Below are 17,920 nucleotides of genomic sequence, written 5' to 3'. Positions count from 1 at the left end.
AGCATTTTAGCTCAAATGCACTAAAAGATGTGGTTTTATTTCTTGACTGCCGCTCCCATGAGCACTGATTGTGGATCCAGGTGAGAGGAAACCCTTGGTGACTCTTCCCGTCTGGAACCGAGCTGTGACTCCGTTTCGGTCAACTCCCCTGTAGCTCATCTTCAGTCAGACAGCAGACAGGTCTGTAGGGGGATACTAACCCTGTCGATGTTCACAAACCTTAAAACAATAGACCGCTTGGTAGCAAAGAGGTAGCACGTCCCCAGGACAAAGTGACAAAAGCCAGGCAGAAGGCGGGTGGGTGATGTTTAGTTGAGGGGATTGCAGTAAGTGAGAGGAAACAGAATGTGTGTGAATCGTTGAATGTACAACTGGTGGTCTGCTATGTAACCCTTCACCCAAGTCACATTTAAGAGGTTTGAACAAAAAGAAAGAGGTGTCAACACCCTGCTGCTTCCAGAGTCATTTGTGTGAGTGGCAGATGGTTCCCACAGGAACCCAAGAACAGAACACAAGAGGTGTGTCCAGCACCCGCGGTGAGATGCTGTCACATGACGCGTGTGTGATGCTGGCTCCCCAGCAATGGACAGTCTCAGAGGAGGACAGTACACGAGACTCACCCGACGCAGTATGCAAATCAGCCACTGGCTGCCCTTCAGCTCTGGATTAACTGTTCTCTTTTCATGGTGGTTGACATCACTTGCTGGCAGGGGCAAGAAGAGGACACTGGGATTAGACACCAGGGGAACAATACAAAGTACATCTTTGTTCTCTATCTCTTGCTGAGCTAACCTCAGACTGAGGACTGGGTCTGTCTTCCCTTGATAAGAAAAGGTAGCAACTTAAGATAGCACAGAACAGATGCCTAGAAGAGTTAAGTCACAGGTCCTGAACGTAGGCGGTTGTGTTACAAGATTGCCGTGGGGGCTGAGAGAGAAAGGGAAATTTCATTGGGGCAAATGATAAGGGCTTCAAGCATAAGGTGACAGCTGGGGACAGGCCTGGAAGGAGAGATATATTTAGGTAGAGATGATCTTGGGCTCAAGGACACAGCAGTATGCCCAAATGGTGTTCTCTTTGGAGGAGATACCTGGATTCAGGAGGACAACGAAGTTAGAGAAAATAGAGAACACTAAATATATAAAAAGGAAAAAAAAAACTATAAAAGTAAATCTTGCTGTGCCTCAGATGGATGCAAGGGTGTGCAGTCTGCTCTGGGACAAAACCACCCTCAGTCGAAAATCTATGTATAACCTTTGATTCCCCAAAACTACCTACTAATAGTCTCCTGTTGACCAAAAGCCTTACAAGTAAGGTAAAGAGTTGAGGAATGTTATGTAACACGTGAGGGGTCTTCAAAAGGCTCATGGGAAAGTGGAATTAAAAGATGAAAAATGTCCACGAGCCTTTTGCAAAGCCCTCCGATATTCTCTACTGCACCCACCGAAGAGCTGCATTTTCGATATGGGGCAAAAAGGTATTTGGCAAAACATACAGAGATTTCAGGCCCACCAGCACAGCTGCCGCAGCAGCTTCACACATTTCCGCTCCTTTTTTTTACAGTGGTCCTGACACGATTCCTTCATGTCGAAACAGCAGGCCACCGCCGCGGCAGACCTCCGCCTATGCTACCTCCAGAGCAGCTCAACTCTTTCTTGTCTCTCGTGCCTTCTCGCAGCCTCTCGGGGGCACTTGGTGTGGGTCCCTTCGCAGTGTTAGTCAAGGCTGACCCAACGTATTGCAGGAAGCAGGTTGTAAACAACTAATGCAAGAGGATGCTTTTGACTGCGATTCTCAATCGATTGGAGAGACAAATTGTTCGCACCAAGATGATGAGCATCACACTGTGTTTATTTTATTTTTTTTATCGCCACAAAATATGTGCGCCCATGCGGTTCAAACCCATGTTGTTCAAGGGTCAACTGTATGTGTTTCCTCTGGCTGATATAACAAATCGAGTGGTTTAAGATGACACACATTTATCATCTTATAGTTAAGGAGGTCAGAAGTCCCAAATCAGTCTCACCGGTGTTAGAAGGACTGCCTTCCTTCCGGAGAATCTAGGAGAATCTTCCATCTTCAAAAGGCTCCCTGGATGCCTGGGCTCCTGACTGCTGTTCATCTTCAAAGCCAGTCACGGAAGGCGAATCCTGGTGTCAAATCACTCCAACCTCTGCTCGGCCACTCCGGCTCCTTCTCTGGCTCTGAACCCTCTGCGCATTTAAAGACTGGTGTGCTTACATTGGGCCCACCGGGTAATCTAAGATAATCTCCCTATTTCCTACTCCGTTGGTTGTAACCTTAAACCCCCTCGCCATTTAATGGAAGAAGTTCCAGATACAAGGACATCTGCATCTGTGGGTGGTGGTGGGCGGGTTGCATTTTTACTTTTTCCTACAGCAGAGGGGATAAAGGAATAACAGTGACCTCGGTTCAGGTCTGGCTGTGCCATCGAGGGTCCCAGCCTGCCTTAATAACCATGTGACCTTGGGCAAGTTCACGTAAACTCTGCCTCATTCGCCTCCGTTGCAAAGTGCTCAGTAGATAGATCGTAAACATAAAATGAATGCACGGTTGCTGCTTCATCATGGTCCTGCTCGTGTCATGTTCCAGCGGTGGAAGCCACTAGAAAGGGCTCTCAGCAGTCAAGGGTGGAGGTCAGGTTTGTGTCTGGGGCAGATGGCTTAGGCAGGGTGTGCTCCGCCCGAGCAAGCCTCTCCCTCTCTTGAGCCTCTGTGTCCTTCTAGCTGCCCCGGCGCTGAGCCCGCTGGACCGGCCGAACCCCAGCGGCCTCTCCATGAAGCTCTGCATTGGTTTTAGTCGAGCGCCTGTGCCTTGGAATCAGGATAAATTACTGCCCCTTTTCTCACCCCTGTCCGCCAGCATTGTTGCCTTTCAAAGAAATTAATCAGGTTTATTAAGCATGACCTCTCTTTTGTGCGCCTTGCTCCCCGCCTGCCAATCTGTACCTGTCTGCTGCGCTCCGAGCTCCGTTCCAGTTGGAGAAGCCTCAGCCTCTGTGGATGCTCTAGTGGGGGTCGGTCGGGCAGACAGCCGGGTGGCCACTTCTCCTCCTGTTTGCATAGACTGACGCTCTAGCCTGAATTGGACAAAGGCCGGGCATTCTGCCGCAGCACGCACAAAGCCCTTTGTCGCCATGGCTGTGGAAAAAAATAGAACAAAAGATGAAATGTCGCATGCAAATGCGCTAATAATTAACACTTAGCCCCATGGCTATAAAAAGCACTCTATACTAAATGGCTATGAGAGTAAGGTTATTCTTTGTCCAGCCCCACTGCATATGGCCCCCTACCTTGTGCATGTGACTGGAGTCCGACTGGCCAGGTTCAAATCCTGGCCCTGCTCTTCACCAGCTCCGTGACCTCCAGCAGGTTACTAATTCCTGAACAACAAAAATGAAACTCAGTCGTATCATATCTCTGGGCAGGAGACAATCCCAGCTACGCCACTGATCACATGCCTTTTGTCTTGGCCCCCAGGTGTCCTCCCACCTCTCACCTGTCCCTCCAGTAGGTGGCTAGTTTCTCACGGCTCCTCCCTCTGCTGCTTCCCTGTCCAGATGTCCATTTACAATGGATAAGAATTGCCCGGGCCCATTTGGGACTCAGGTTCCTCAATGAGGGCACGGTGTCAGAGGGCGGCCTGTGAGGGGAGCTCCAAAGCTCCTCAGACCATAACTACTCCTGACACAAACCCACCCATTGGTGGCTGGATGGGCTGTCGGTTCTGTACGGACTTGGTCACCACCACTGTCAGGCCCTCGTCAAAGGCCCTCTTCCCCACCCCTGCCCTGTGCCTGCCACTCACACGTTTCGGGGTCCCAAATGAATGCCAGGACCAAAGAGAAACCACCAGCCTGCAGAGTCCAAAAAACAGCAGCCATCGAGCTGGGCAGACATGGGTTTGAATCCAGCACAACATTGAACCGCTGCGGGACCTTTCTGGGTCTCAGCCTCCCCATTAAGAAAAGGGAATAACCGTGTGTACTTGTAGGGCTTCTGTGGAGATTGGAAACCATATGGGAAAGCTGTGTTGGACCCACTCACTCACTCACTCACTCACTGCCCTCGAGTCAGGGCCAGCTCCTAGCAACTCCACAGGACAGGGCAGAGGTTCATGGAAAGAGACCACATCTTTCCAAGGGTAGGAAGCCTCATTTTCCCCAGGGAACAGCTGGTTCTTTGAAGTGCTGACCTTGAGGTTAGCAACCCAATCCGAAACCCGCCCTGCCAACAGGGCTCCTATCTCCTGTCTGGTTAAGCCAGTGGTTCTCAACCTGGGGGTCGCGACCCCTTTGGGGGTCGAACGACCCTTTCACAGAGGTCGCCCGATTCCTAACATAGCAAAATTACAGTGATGAAGTAGCAACGACAATAATTTTATGGTTGGGGGTCACCGCGACTTGAGGAACCCTAAGAAAGGGTCGCGGCACGAGGAAGGTGAACCGCTGGGTTTAGCAGTAGTACAAGAGTGACGCCTACTGGTCTTACGAAAAATTACAGACTGCTTCCCACTTGCTCCCTTGAGTTTCTGTTTTTCTTCTCCTTCTGTCCTATCCCTTCCCGTCTTCTGAGCTTTATCCCTGGGCAAATGCTGCCCTTTCGATGCGGTATAATTGATGGTTCTACGGAGTCCGTACTTCTTTGGTGTTACTGTTCACCTTATAAGTCTGTCTACTCAGGGCAGTGGTTCTCCACCTAGGTCAAAAGCCACCACTGACTCCGCCCACCCAGGCCCAGGTTCTCAGATGGAAGACCACCAGGGACTGGTCTCTCCTGATAGCATGTCTACAGTATGTGAGATGAAGTCTCACCATCCTTGCGTCTAAGAAGCATGACAGGTTTTTTTTTTTAATCATTTTATTAGGGGCTCTTACAGCTCTTATCGCAATCCATACATCTATCCATTGTGTCAAGCACATTTGTACGTTTGTTACCATCATCATTCTCAAAACATTTTCTTCATCCTGGAGCCCTTGGTATCAGCTCATTTCCCCCCCTCCCCCGACAGTACTTCTTTTAAGATATATTTGTTTGTTCTTTTGGCAGTCCCCATGACTTTCAGTATTCTTCGTCAACACCATACTTCACATGCATTGATTCTTTTCTGGTCGTCCTCATTCAGTATCCAACTTTCACATGCATATATTCACATGCATATGTGAGGCAGCTGATAATGCTAAGGCCTTAGTCCTCAAAGTAACATCCTTGCTCTTCGACACTTTAAAGAGAACATGTGCAGTAGATTTACCCAATGCAATGCATCATTTGAACTCTTGTTTTATAAATATTAATCATTTTATTGGGTGCTGTGGGGGGAAGTCAGATCCTTGCTGCCAGACTGCTGTCTCATCCCACCACGGGTGGGCCTGCTCCCAGCCTCTGGGGACAATGGGCAGGCTCCTGTAGGCAGAGTTTTCACCCTACTGATAATGGTTCCTATGGAGACCCAGAGACCACCCCCTAGACCACCCTCTCATTGCTGTGTAACCTACAGTGCAACTCCTCCCTGTGATGTCTCTACCTGTAATTAGTGGGCTGGCATGCCCCCCAAAGGTATATAGGTGTGAGTCAGCAATATAGAGCTCTCTGACTCTGCTCCTTGCTGCTCACTCCCTGGTCACTCCCTTCTCCCTTGTTCCCTTCCCCTCCTTCCCTTCCCCCTCTCTTCATGTGGACCACCAAACTGGGCTGAGGTGAGCAATGCTACCCTGTAATATGTCTGACTGTATTATTGTAATATTTCTCATGTTCTTGATGACTTTAATATAATACTTACATATCTCAACCGTACAATTGTGCATTACTGAACCCAGAAGTAGTATTACTGAACCAGTGAGTTCTATCAGCGGGTGGGGCTGGCACCCCACCTCCCTCAGCGTCATTTTTAATTTAATACTACAGGGCGCTCTTATAATAATCCATCATTCAATAGTATTAAGCACACTTGTACACATGTTGCCATCAACATTTCCAAAACATTTTCTTTTCCTCCTACTTGAGCCCTTGGCATCAGCTCCTCTTTTTTTCCCCTCTCTCACCCTCCCACCCTTGTGAATCCTTGATCAATCATATATTATTCTTGTTATTTCGTGTCTTACACTCTTCGTTGTCTTCCTTCACCACATTTCTGTTATTCATCCCCTTAGGGGATGGGCTATATAACCCAACCTTGTGATAGGTTCCCCCTTTCTCCCTCTTTCCCACCCTCCCCTACCACCCCACCACCCTCATGACATCGCTACTCCCACTACTGTTCCTGAGGGTTTATCTGTCCTGAATGCCATGTGTCGAAAGCTCTTATCTGTACTAATGTGAAAGTGCTTATCTGTACCAATGTGTGTACTCTGGTCTAGTCAAATTTGTAAGGTAGAACTGGGTCATATAGTGGTGGGAGGAAGCATTCAGGAGCTAGAGGAATGATGTGTGTTTCATCAGGCTATACTGCACCCTGGTTGAATCATACCTTCCTTGTAACCCCTCTGTGGTGACATGTCCAATTTTCTACAGATGGGCTTTGGGTCTCCACTCCAACTCCCCTTTTTCACATCGATATAATTGTTTTGGATCTTTTGATACCTGATACCTGATCTCTTCAATACTTCATGATCGCACAGGGTGTGTGCTTCTTCCATGTGGGCTTACTTACTTCCCTGCTAGACGACTGCTTGTTTAACTTCAAGCCTTTAAGACCCTATAGACCAGTGATTCTCAACCTTCCTAATGCTGCAACCCTTTAACACAGTTCCTTATGTCGTGGTGACCCCCCCAACCATAAAATTATTTTCATTGCTACTTCATAGCTATAATTTTGCTACTGTTATGAATCATCTGATATGCAAGATGTATTTTCATTGTTATTTCAAGGGGTCTCTCGACCTACAGGTTGAGAACTGCTGCTCTAGACACTGTATCTTTTGATAGCTGGGCACCATCCACTTTCTTCACCACATTTGCTTATACAATATACCCAATTTTGTCTTCAGTGATCATGTCAGGAAGGTGAGTATCAGAGAGTGCCAGGTTATTAAAACAAAGTGGTCTTGCGTTAAGGGAGGCCTTGGGTAGAGGCCCAAAGTCTGTCTGCTGTCTTAATACTTAACATAAATATATGTACATTGACCTCTATATTTCATTATAAATTAATATATTTACATAAATACATGCCTATAGCTGTACCTCTATAATTAGCTTTGCCTCCTACTCGTTTGAACTCTTGCCTGCTGCTTCCATGGGCATTGATGGTAGATCCAATCAAGATGAAATCCTTGACAACTTTGATCATGATGTTGTCTTTTGTCCAGTTGTGAGAATTGTTTTCTTTCTATTAAGGTTGCAGTGCACATTGGAGGTTGCAGTCCTTGGCTTTCATCAGCAAGTGCTCCGAGTCCTCCCTTTCAGTACAGGAGGTTGCATCATCCCCAGTTTGTAAGACGCCTTCCTCCAGTCCGGATGCCATGTTCTTCTTCACATCGTCTGGCCTCTCTGATGATTTGCTAGTTTTTTGTCTTGATTTGAATGTTTTTCTGTATATGAAATCCAGGATAGGCAAATAGCGACAGTAACTGGAGTAATAGTCCCTTGGGGGTATGGCAGGGGAGGTGGGGGAAATGGGGAGCTAATAATGATGAGCCCGAGAATGAAGAGATTGTTCTAAGAGATTGTGGTGATGATTGTACAACTCTTCTTGATGTGATGGAACTATTGAATTGTATGATATGCGAATTTTTATGCAAATAAAACTTTTTTTTATGTTGCTAAATTTATTATGGGGACACTGACCCTTCTTGTGTTCTCACAGAAGTACAGATTCTCAGAACAAAACTCTTCAATGAGAGACAGTTAAAAAGATAATGACTTCTATAACAAATGCCAATGTTAAAGGGTTTAATTTTTTAACGAAGACTAATTCGGGTGTGTGTGTTTGTTTATTTCTTTTTGTTGTTGTTTTCTTTTTGTTTTTTTCTAACCATTTAATTAGGGGCTCATACAACTCTTATCACAATCCATACATACATCAATTGTGCAAAGCGCATTTGTACATTCATTGCCCTCATCATTCTCAAAACATTTCCTCTCCACTTAAACCCCTGGCTTTAGGTCCTCATTTTCCCCTCCCTCCCCGCTCCCCCCTCCCTCATGAGCCCGTGATAATTTATAAATTATTATTTTGTCATATCTTGCCCTGTCCCACGTCTCCCTTCACCCACTTTTCTGTTGTCCGTCCCCCAGGGAGGAGGTCACATATAGTTCCTTGTAATCGGTTCCCTAGCAAATAAAAATTTTTTAAAAGTCACCTTCTCAAAAAAAAAAAAAAAGTCACCTTCTCGACGTGACTTTTCAAGCCATCACTGATAAAATGTCAAGCCCTTGCCAGGGCGAGCGGCGCGGTGATGTGCGGGGGCAAGCTTCTGGGGCGCCGCTGCGGGCAGGGACGGGGTGAAGGGACAGGAGTGGGCTTTACAATGGAAAAGAGCCCACCCAGGGCTTCTAAGGAGGTGGAGGGCGCCTGACTGGCCCCTAGGCCTCAGCAGAAAGCTGGTGGAAGGACCTGGCTCCTTGGCCCTCCCTCCAGAGCCGCCGCCGCGAGACACGGTCGCAGACGTTGTGGAAGATGCGGAGCCTTCCAGCAGCGCTACCACCGCCAAGTCCCCTGGGTCCCGCGCCCTCCGATGGCGTGACTCCACCCGTGGCCTCAATCTACTCCCTTCTCTCCGCACGCGGCCCCTATGAGGCCTGCGGGGGGGTGGGGGGGGTGGAGGGGCAGTCTGACCAATACCCACCACCGCATTTCTAGAGCCTGTGCCTGAGTCAAGATCACCTGTGCCTTTCAGATTGCCTCCGCTTAGCCTCCCCAAATCTCACCCTCCTCCTTTCCTGAGCAAGTGGGAAGTGTCTCTGTTCTGAATGTTGGTACCTGAGACCCCGGGAGCAGAGCGCCCTGCAGTGGGACTGGAGCCCTGGAGCTACCAGAGCTGCTCATTTAGGGGTGGGCCATGCAGGTCCAAACTAGCCTTCAGCCCAGCCCATGCAAAGCCTTCCTCCCTGAGCCCCTTCCCCCAGAATCAAGCAGCCAAAGGCAGAACCCTCCCAGCGCCCTCCCGCGTGCAGGCCCAGGGAGGAGCAGCCCTGCTATAGCTGTTCCTAATCCTGCTTCAGTCCGAGACCACTCAGTTCCTAAGCAGTGACCCCCTGCAGCCTCTGCTGCTTTGGCGGCCTTATGCTCCCACCCTACAACAACCAGGTCAAAAGCCACCACTGACCCCACCCAGGCCCAGGTTCTCAGATTGAAGACCACCAGGTGGGCAACCACATCTGCTCTGCAGCCCAATCCATCTCATCAGCAGTCCGGGAGCCAGGACTGGGCAGACTGTCCCCCAAAAGAATGGGGATGGGAAAAATGAGACCTCTCAACACTCCCACTGCCTTCCAGTCCATGCCGATAGGATGCAGCAGAACCGCCCTGCGAGTTTCCGAGACAAAAACCCCTTATGGGATAGAAAGCCTCATCTCTCTCCCTGCGAGTGGCTGGTGGTTTTGAACTACTGACCTTGCAGTTCACAGAGAAACTCATAACCCACTACACCACCAGGGCTCCTTGAGGACCTCTAACTCCCCACAATTGAGCCTCTCATCACCCTTGCTGTCACTGAAGGTTCAGTATCACACTGTTCATCATAAAGGGTCCCCGGCTGGAAACTGGGCTGGGAGCATATTCCTAGTTTGTCAGAGGGGAAAACAGGGGCAAGGGGCATAGTCACGTTGTCAATGGACAAAGGGAATTGGGCCCGAGCTAAGGCATCATTGCCCTACCATCATCCCTACAATTCCCACGGGTGGGGCAGGGGTGGGGGAGAAGCTTTAATGGTGGTGGGACTGAAGAAAGAAGAATGAAGATGGAATGCTTACTACTTAGGACTCACTGCACCAGAAACCCTCGTGGTGTGGTGGTTATGTGTTGGACTGCCATCCTCATGGTCAGCAGTTCAAAACCACCAGCAGCTCCTTGGAAGAAAGACTAAATAATTACAGTCTTGGAAACCCACAGGGGGTTGCAATGAGTCAGCACTGACTTGCTAGAATTTGGTTTGAGGACTCCCTGGAGAGAGCGAAGCCCATTTCTGGGCCATTACTGACTGGTCATTGACTAGATTGTCTGGCCCTAGGGGCCATACCAGGGCAGTCCCCTCTCTAATCCGTCCAAGCCACTCCAGGAAGCATCACTGTCCTTGTACAATCAGGAAGAATCATACGTCACAATGACAACAGTGATTTATTTACTCTGGGCCAAGTCTCTTTACATATTATCTCTTAATTACAACTATTCTGTTGATCCTCTTCCTATTCACAATTTTACCAAAAAGAACTTAAAAGAAGTTAAACAAGTTGCCCCTAGTCATAACTCACTGCCAAGAGTCAATTCTGACTCAGTGACCCTGTGGGACAGAGTAGAATAGACCTTCTGAGTTTCCAAGACTGTACATCTTTACAGGAACAGAACGATTCCCCTGTCTCCTGGTGGTTTTGAACTGCTGGCTTTGCAGTTAGCAGCCCTACCAAGTAAACCACTACAGCCTCAGGGCTCCTTGCTGCAAGTCCTGCAGGTAGTAAATATTGAAGGTGGATTATAAGTCTTTGGCTTTTGGAACCTGAGCGTGACTTCCACTGCCACTGCCGGCCAGCTTTTGTCTGTCTAGTTGCAAGCCTGAACACTCAGGCAGACATTATTTTCCCCCTAAACTCTTTTTCCTCTAAGCCCATCTTCGATCATATTCTGCTTTTCCCTCTTATCAAAGGAAACCCAACCATGAGTCCCAGATCCAGGTTACCTGACAAAGGGAATTTCTTTGGCAAATTTCTTTAAGATAGTGGCCACTCCCAAATACCTCCCAACCCCATGCTCTATTGCTCCTCTGAAGGTTTGGTTTGCAGTCCCTGATTCAGCTTTATCTTATTCTGTTTGCTCTTCTTGACATTACCTTCCTAAACCCTTCTAGGTGGCTCAGTCAAAATTCTAGCAGACTCTTGATTTCTTCAAGCAAGTAATCTCATAGAATTCTGAGGGAATAGCGCCAGCTCAAGTAGAAAGAAAATGTTTTGAAAATGATGATGGCAACAAATATACAAATGTGCTTGACACAATGGATGGGTGGATGGATGAAGTGTGATAAGAGTTGTATGAGCCCTCAATAAAATGATTAAAAAAAAAGAATTCTGAGGTCCAGAGCTAGAAATGCCCCCGAAAGCTCCTACGGCCCAATACACACCTCGTCAGGGAACCGCAAGGAGGGCCGGGTTCTAGTCCCGATCAGTAGTGGGTGGAGTAATGGGTGGGTGGGGGCAAAGATACCTCCATAGTTGTTCCTCTCGGGTCATGCGCCACCATTTTCCCCTCCAAACTGTGCTTGGGACAAAGGAGTAAATGATGTGGGACTGAAAGAAGAGATAGGTGATTTGCTGGCATAACAGACGTCACCGAGACAATGTTCTCTGTCCTAGTTGGCTGAGTAGTGACTAAGGTCTTAAAAGCTCATGAGCAGCCTTCCAAGGTGCAACCATAGGTCTCTCCTCATCCCGAGGCAAGAAAAGCGATGAAAAAATTTAAAAGGCATGGAAACTATCAGTCCAATGGACTCATGGGCCAGGCAACCATTAGTTTCCGCAAACGAAGATCAGAAGAACTAGAGGGGCCCCAGCTACCTTTTAGAAGGTTCTGGACTGAATGCGATAAAACTGGAACAAAACTTAAAATCATGAAAGACACAGACTTGTTGGCTGGGTAAAGGTGATAAGGATGTGATGAGGAATGTGATAAGAAAGGTGAAATTGTTCTGGGTGATAAGGAAGTTGGAATTGTTCTGGGCGAAATTGTTCTGGGTTTGCCAGAAGAACAGAAGAAAACAGGATGATCCCAAGCTTGTGTAAGGATCAGCTTAACCGAATGTTCTGCTTCCGTACCCTTCAGCTTTTGAGAAAAACCTGCAAGCTGTTGCAAGCTAAAAGATAACGCAAAGTCTGTGTGACCCAATCAACCGCATGCCTATAAAAGCTTGTACCCAGCCTCAGCTCGGGGTCCACACCTGCACGCCACAGATCTGTGTGACCCCTCAGCGCTGAGCTAGGTTTGGACGCAATAAACCTCTTCAACGACGCTCGGTCTCTGCTTGTGTTGTTTATTCCACAATGTGCTTACAACAGTCAATACTCGAGGGACCCCTGAAACTGACTAGGGAACTGACCTTGTGGCTTATTTAGACCGCAAGCAGTGAACAGGTCTATCATCCTTCACTGAATTCACAAGAAGCAGTTTCTTTCAAGGGTGTCGGGAGAGACCGCATTTGCCCCAAAACAAACTTCAGAAGGCAGGAAGAGGAAAAGCGGGTAATGGAAATCAGGGACCTAGGCAAGGATTGCGTCTACGGTCAGGAGACAAAATGTGCAAACGTGTTCAGTGAGAAGTGCATTTACTCTGTAAACTTTCACCCAAATGTGTGCAGCTAAGCCACTGCCCAGGGTGGAGGAGATAGGCACCCAGGAATCATATCGCAGTCTGGACAATTTGAGGGAGGTGATCGCTACCCACAGCCAATTCAAACCCACTTTCAAGACGCTTCCAGGAGAAAAGAGGCTATCTGGTCCCTTGAAGATTTACAGCCTTGGAATCGATAGTAGTGATTTGATTTGATTTATTTTGAAGGAGAGGTAAACATTTGTAACACCTCATTCAACTTCAGCAAAAGCAACAGCAAGCAAGAAATTCTGTGCCTGTGGACAGAGAGTTCTGGCTGATTCCCTGTGCTCCAGAATTGGAGGAGGGACAGCCCAGAGCCTGGCACTGACTGAAGGAAGCTATTGTGACCTTCAGAGGCGGAGGAGGAAGGTTCAGTGCTCCGAGGGTGTGACCCGGCCCGAGGCCCTGGGAAGGGGCAGCAGAGCATCCTCAAGGTCCCCTCGGCGGCGGCAAGGTCTGGCCGGGAGGGTGGAGAGGGTGAGGCGGAGTCACCCGCTCCGCCCCTTACCTCTGGCTCCGCCCAGCACGGGCTCCACGTGGTTTTCGGACCCGGTGGTCCGCTCGCCGCTCCTGGTCTGGGAGGAGCGGCAGCGGGAACCGCGAGCTCCCAGAAAGGTGATTCGGTCCGTAACTTCTCTCCCTAGAGAGAGAAAGAGGGAAGAAAAAAGTCGTGAATTGCAGGCAACACTGCGCTCCCACGCAGAGTCCGAGAGAGTACTGGTGGGGTCGCGACCACAACTGGGAGTGCTCAGAAGAACACATCGGGTCATCTGGGCAGCCATGGCCTTGTCCGCCCGCCGCCTGTGTCACATCGCCTTCCATGTGCCCGCAGGGCAGCCCTTCGCCCGGGACCTGCAGCGCCTCTTTGGCTTCCAGCCCCTGGCGGCGCGGGAGGGGGACGGCTGGCGGCAGCTCGCCCTGCGCAGTGGAGATGCGATCTTCCTGGTCAATGAAGGCGCAGGGCCCGGGCAGCCGCTGTACGGACTGGACTCCCGTCACGCCGTGCCCAGCGCCGCGAACCTGTGCTTCGACGTGGACGACGCGGCCAGCGCAGCCCGGGCACTAGCTGCGCGGGGCTGCCTCATGCTGGTGTCCCCTGTGAGCTTGCGGGATGCGCATGGCGCCGCCACCTACACGGTGGTGAACTCCCCGGTCTCCAACCTCAGCCTGACGCTGCTGGAGCGCTCTGGCTACTGCGGGCCCTTCCTGCCGGGCTTTGGACCAGTGCCCTCGGAGCCTGGGCCCAACTGGGTCAGCCACGTGGACCACCTGACCCTCGCCTGCACTCCTGGCAGCTCCCCCATTCTGATGCGCTGGTTCCAAGACTACCTGGGCTTTCGCCATCTGCCGTTGAGCCCAGGTGAGGATCCAATGGTGGGCCTAGAAGTGTCCGCCGGGGTTGGACGCGGGGGGCTGAGGCTCACGGCCCTGCAGACGCCGGTGGGCAGCGATGTCCCCACCCTGGTATTGGCTGAGTCCCTGTCAGGAGCCAGCAGTGGGAAGGACCAGGTGGAGCAGTTCCTGGACCAGAACCAGGGGCCTGGCCTGCAGCACGTGGGGCTGTACACGCTTGACATCATGGCAGCCACAGAAGGCGTGGCAGCAGCAGGAGGCCAGCTCCTGACGCCCCCCGAAGCCTATTACCAGCAGCCTGGCAAGGAGGACCAGATCCGAGCTGCAGGTCAGGAGCCCGGCCGGCTAGCCAGCCAAGGGATCCTGCTGGATGGGGATCAAGGCAAGTTCCTGCTGCAGGTCTTCACCAAGTCCCTCTTTCCTGAGGACACTTTCTTCCTGGAGCTGATTCAAAGGCAGGGGGCCACAGGCTTTGGCCAGGGCAACATCAGGGCCTTGTGGCAATCGGTGGAGGATCAAGCTGCCAGGTACGGCCTAGCAGGGTGACTGGAGCCCAGGTGTACATAAGCTAGTGGGCAGCCTGTGTGACCAGGTGTGACCCTGGCCTCAGCAGCCTGTCAGAAGTGGAATCTCACCGGGGTCCATGGGGGTGGGACCTTTTAGTTTTACTCCGAAACAGTTCTTAGACACTCATCTGAATGTAAAATGTGAAGACTAATAAAAGAATCACACGATTAGGGACTGGATCATAATCCATCCTTTAAAAAAAACAAAACACTTTGTTGTAGTTTGTGAAAGTCTTCCATGTATCAGTTTGTGTTGTAGTCTGATGACCATCGCCACCATGTGAAAGCACCCTTCCCACTGCCTGGGGCTCCCGTTTCCATGCTGCTCTTTCCTGTCCCTTCCTGCCTTGAGCTTTGTTTGAGGCAAATGCCCTTCTGGTCTCTTCCTGTCAACTGTTCTAAGGAGCGCAAGCCTGCTGATTACTGTTCATGTTACAGGCCCATCTGTTGTTCCACTGAAAGTTGATCTATGGGAGCATTCAGCTCCGGGTGTGAAGAGTAAGGGCCAGAGGCTCCACTAGTTTCAATCAGATCTGTCCACTTTGAAGCTTCCGGTGTGCTCTCTGATCCCTTTCTCTCCTGCTCACCCCACAATTTTGAGACTCTCAGCCCTTTGTTTATCTGCATATGCCATGTAATGTATCCCCGAATAGCCGATTTAGTATTTGAGGTAGGGATTTAAGACACCAAGTCCCCCTTCCCTGTCTTTTCTCCACTTCCAGGATGCTGCTGATGGGGGGTGGGAGTGGGGGGCACTGGGAGGGGCTGAGCAATCACCTGCTCTGGGGCAATGCCTCCACACCAATCAGGGGTGACCTGAGACCTGGTGTGAGGTGTTGGGTGTCCATTGCTGGCAGGTCCTGGCAGGTGCTGCATGCAGCTGCCTGGGAGCTCAGCCAGTAGAAGCTAGGGTCGAGCAGGATTTCATTACGTTCCAGGATCCTCGGAGGCAGGGAGGGGGTAGGTCGTTCTCCAAAATGAAAATAAAACACTTTATTAACTACAGGCCTCTCAGCACTGGTGGCCACTTCCAGAGCCGTCCATCACTGGGCTGTTCCGCTGAGCTTGGGTGCATCCGTGTGGACAAGGGGTTGGAAAAAACCATCTAGGACTTGCTGGCCCCGGCTGGGCTTCTTCCGGCTGGACGAGACCGACACCCGGGACCTTTTGAAACTCTGTGCAGAAGCCCAAGTGGGGAGGCACTGAAGAGGGGGCAGCAGAGGGTTCTCAGGGCCCATCCCCTCCCTTCACGGAGTGCATTCAGGTTCTGCCCGGAATGTTGTGCGAGCTTTTACTTGACTCCCCATATCTTCCCCTCAGATCAGCTCTCGAAAAGGTTAGCCAGAAGGGTCAACCTAAAATGCAAATCTGCCTCCTTCCTCCTCCACCAGGAAGCTCCTGTGGTCTCCGCCCTAACTGATCTGAGAAGGGTTTGGGTGCCCTCAGCCAAAGGGGAAGAAAGGTGCCTAGGGTGTCACACCTCACCCAGAAAGAACCCCTTCACTGCTAACTGCCCTCCCCAGCTAGAGAAAACTACTCATTCCTTGTACCCCGCGGATAAATCTTCCTGATCTCTGCTTCCCAGAGAGGAGTGACATTCTCTCATTCATGTACCACCAAACAGTATCGCCAGTGCCCACGCCTGTGACACCATATTGTGCACCATGTGTCCCCTCAACCGTCAGAACGCCCTCTGTCTGGTGAAGCCTGGACAGACTGAATGAAAGCTCCTAAAGCAGAGGTGCTGGGAGGGCAGGAGGCTCACCTTGCGGGTTCCTGGCTGCTGACCCTCGTACACCCGGAACACCTAGCCAAGTAAAGGGTAGATGAGAGGGCTGGCACCTTTCCCCAGGAGCCAGAACCCTGTGTTCTGCCCTCAATCTCCTGCCCCAGCAGGCTTGTGTATAGTAGAAGTCTGTTTCTCTGCTGACACACTAACAGGTTCACACAGGGCGTTGGGAAAACACAGACGACGGAGACAGTGCCTTTTTCATGGCAGTGGAGACAGCTGCAGAGTGGAACTCCTCCCGGGTCAGCCAGCGAGCGCCAGGGGGTGCGGTGGCCACTGGGGTCTGCCCCTCCAGGGTCAGGCCGTAAACCTGATAGGTCAGCTTGATGTGAGAGAAGGTGTGCCCGACCTGGGGAGGAGGAGTGAGGGGAGAGGGCTGAAATCGGCCTGCGGACATCGCCACAAAATCCATCAGTCGGGCCCCTCCACTGCTCACTCACCTCCCCGAGGTGCTGGAGGTGGGTGGCCGGGAGAGGACCAGCCCACTTCTGCAGCTCCTGCAGCAGAGCCTGGCGCTGACACTGCCCTGAGGGCTCGGTACTCACAGACACTGATGGGAATTCCCACAGTCCTGCCAGCAAGCCTGAGAGGAAAGCAGCCAGGGGTGGGGTAGCCTGAGCTGTCGGCTCCCCCACCCCCTCCTTGGTGCTCACGTCCCCACGCCTGCACTTCCGGCTGCCAGGTACCTGAGCCGGGCCTCTGCACCAGCAGAAGTTGAGCGCCTCCAAGGGCCCCGGGCTGCTCCAGGACACAGGCGGCGGAGCATTCCTCCCTGGGGGGCTTGCGGCTGGCCTTTCGGGGAAAGTTGACCACTCCCAGGGTTGGATCCCAAGGCTCTGTGGGTGGCGGGCACAGCTGGCACTGTCCAGTGTTGGGAGCTGGAAAGAGAGATTCCCCGCTCCCCTCAGGCCAGGAGGGCTTAGGTGGCAGACCTAGAGGCCAGGTAGTGGCCCAGCTCTGGGAGAGCAGGGCAGGCACTCACCACACTCCTCCACATCGGGGCTGGGCGGCAGGCTGCGGGAGGCAGACAGCTGCTCCCCTTCCACCTGAGAGGGGCACGCAGGGGGTTATGGGGCAAGAGTCACTCCCCAGGACCCTTGAATACCCCTTCCCCAGATGACACACCCTCTGGCGGGCTCTGCACAGGCTCTGCACAGGGCACTGGTTACACAGTGGGCGCTGTGGCGTGCACACGGTGGCCCCCAGGTCCATGGCGGCTTGGTTGAAGTCCCCTGGCCTGGCTGGGTCCACCAGCAGTTGGGCTAAGCTCCTGTAAGAACGGAACTGTATTATTTGTCAAAGGCCCTTTGGAGACCGCCCCTCCCGCTCGACCCCGTCCAGCAATAGCCAATAGCCTACCAGAGTTTCTGGGAAACATGGGGGCTGCTGGGATCGGCGCCAATTGCCCGGACGCGGCACAGCACCCGCACTACGTTCCCGTCCACCACACCCACGGCCTGGCAGAGAAGAGCCCAGGAGTCAGCCTGGGCTGGGAGGGGAGGTGGGCAGGGCATGCGGTGGGGTGGGGGCAGCGGGGTCACCTGGCCAAAGGCGATGGAAGCGATGGCTCCGGCTGTGTATCGCCCCACGCCAGGCAAGAGCTGCTGCAGCGTCTCAGCTGTTCGTGGCACATGGCCCCCCAGCTCCTCCACCACCTACCAGGATGGGAAGGCTCCAAGTT

The 17,920-nt window shown here is 51.6% G+C and overlaps 2 protein-coding genes across 2 annotated transcripts in view; one reads left to right on the top strand and one right to left on the bottom strand.

The window, feature by feature from the left end:
- The first annotated feature begins 13,117 nt into the window (after positions 1-13,117).
- Positions 13,118-14,722, top strand: HPDL (4-hydroxyphenylpyruvate dioxygenase like). Its single transcript, XM_004699689.2, has one exon. The coding sequence runs from the start codon at positions 13,312-13,314 to the stop codon at positions 14,428-14,430; it is 1,119 nt and encodes a 372-aa protein (XP_004699746.1). The 5' UTR covers positions 13,118-13,311; the 3' UTR covers positions 14,431-14,722.
- A 699-nt stretch (positions 14,723-15,421) lies between these two features.
- The window catches only part of MUTYH (mutY DNA glycosylase), a 5,370-nt gene continuing 2,871 nt past the window's right edge, over positions 15,422-17,920 (bottom strand). Inside the window, exons 7-15 of the mRNA XM_004699688.2 lie at positions 17,781-17,894; positions 17,599-17,696; positions 17,365-17,509; positions 17,222-17,285; positions 16,926-17,117; positions 16,680-16,822; positions 16,436-16,588; positions 16,216-16,257; positions 15,422-15,625 (exon numbers count right to left, since the gene is read on the bottom strand). Of these exons, the coding sequence (XP_004699745.1) occupies positions 15,494-15,625; positions 16,216-16,257; positions 16,436-16,588; positions 16,680-16,822; positions 16,926-17,117; positions 17,222-17,285; positions 17,365-17,509; positions 17,599-17,696; positions 17,781-17,894 (1,083 nt within the window). The 3' untranslated portion in view covers positions 15,422-15,493. The remainder of the gene's footprint in view (positions 15,626-16,215; positions 16,258-16,435; positions 16,589-16,679; positions 16,823-16,925; positions 17,118-17,221; positions 17,286-17,364; positions 17,510-17,598; positions 17,697-17,780; positions 17,895-17,920) is intronic.

Source organism: Echinops telfairi, unplaced genomic scaffold (genome assembly GCF_000313985.2).
Source record: "Echinops telfairi isolate 266 unplaced genomic scaffold, ASM31398v2 ScPeMD7_443;HRSCAF=831, whole genome shotgun sequence".
Taxonomy (NCBI): Eukaryota; Metazoa; Chordata; class Mammalia; order Afrosoricida; family Tenrecidae; genus Echinops; species Echinops telfairi.
Note: the sequence above shows the minus strand (reverse complement) of the source record. Positions and strands in the feature narration are given on the sequence as shown.

Excerpts from the sequence above, each read along its gene's own strand:
- HPDL (XM_004699689.2), top strand. The coding sequence starts at position 13,312 with ATGGCCTTGTCCGCCCGCCGCCTGTGTCACATCGCCTTCCATGTGCCC.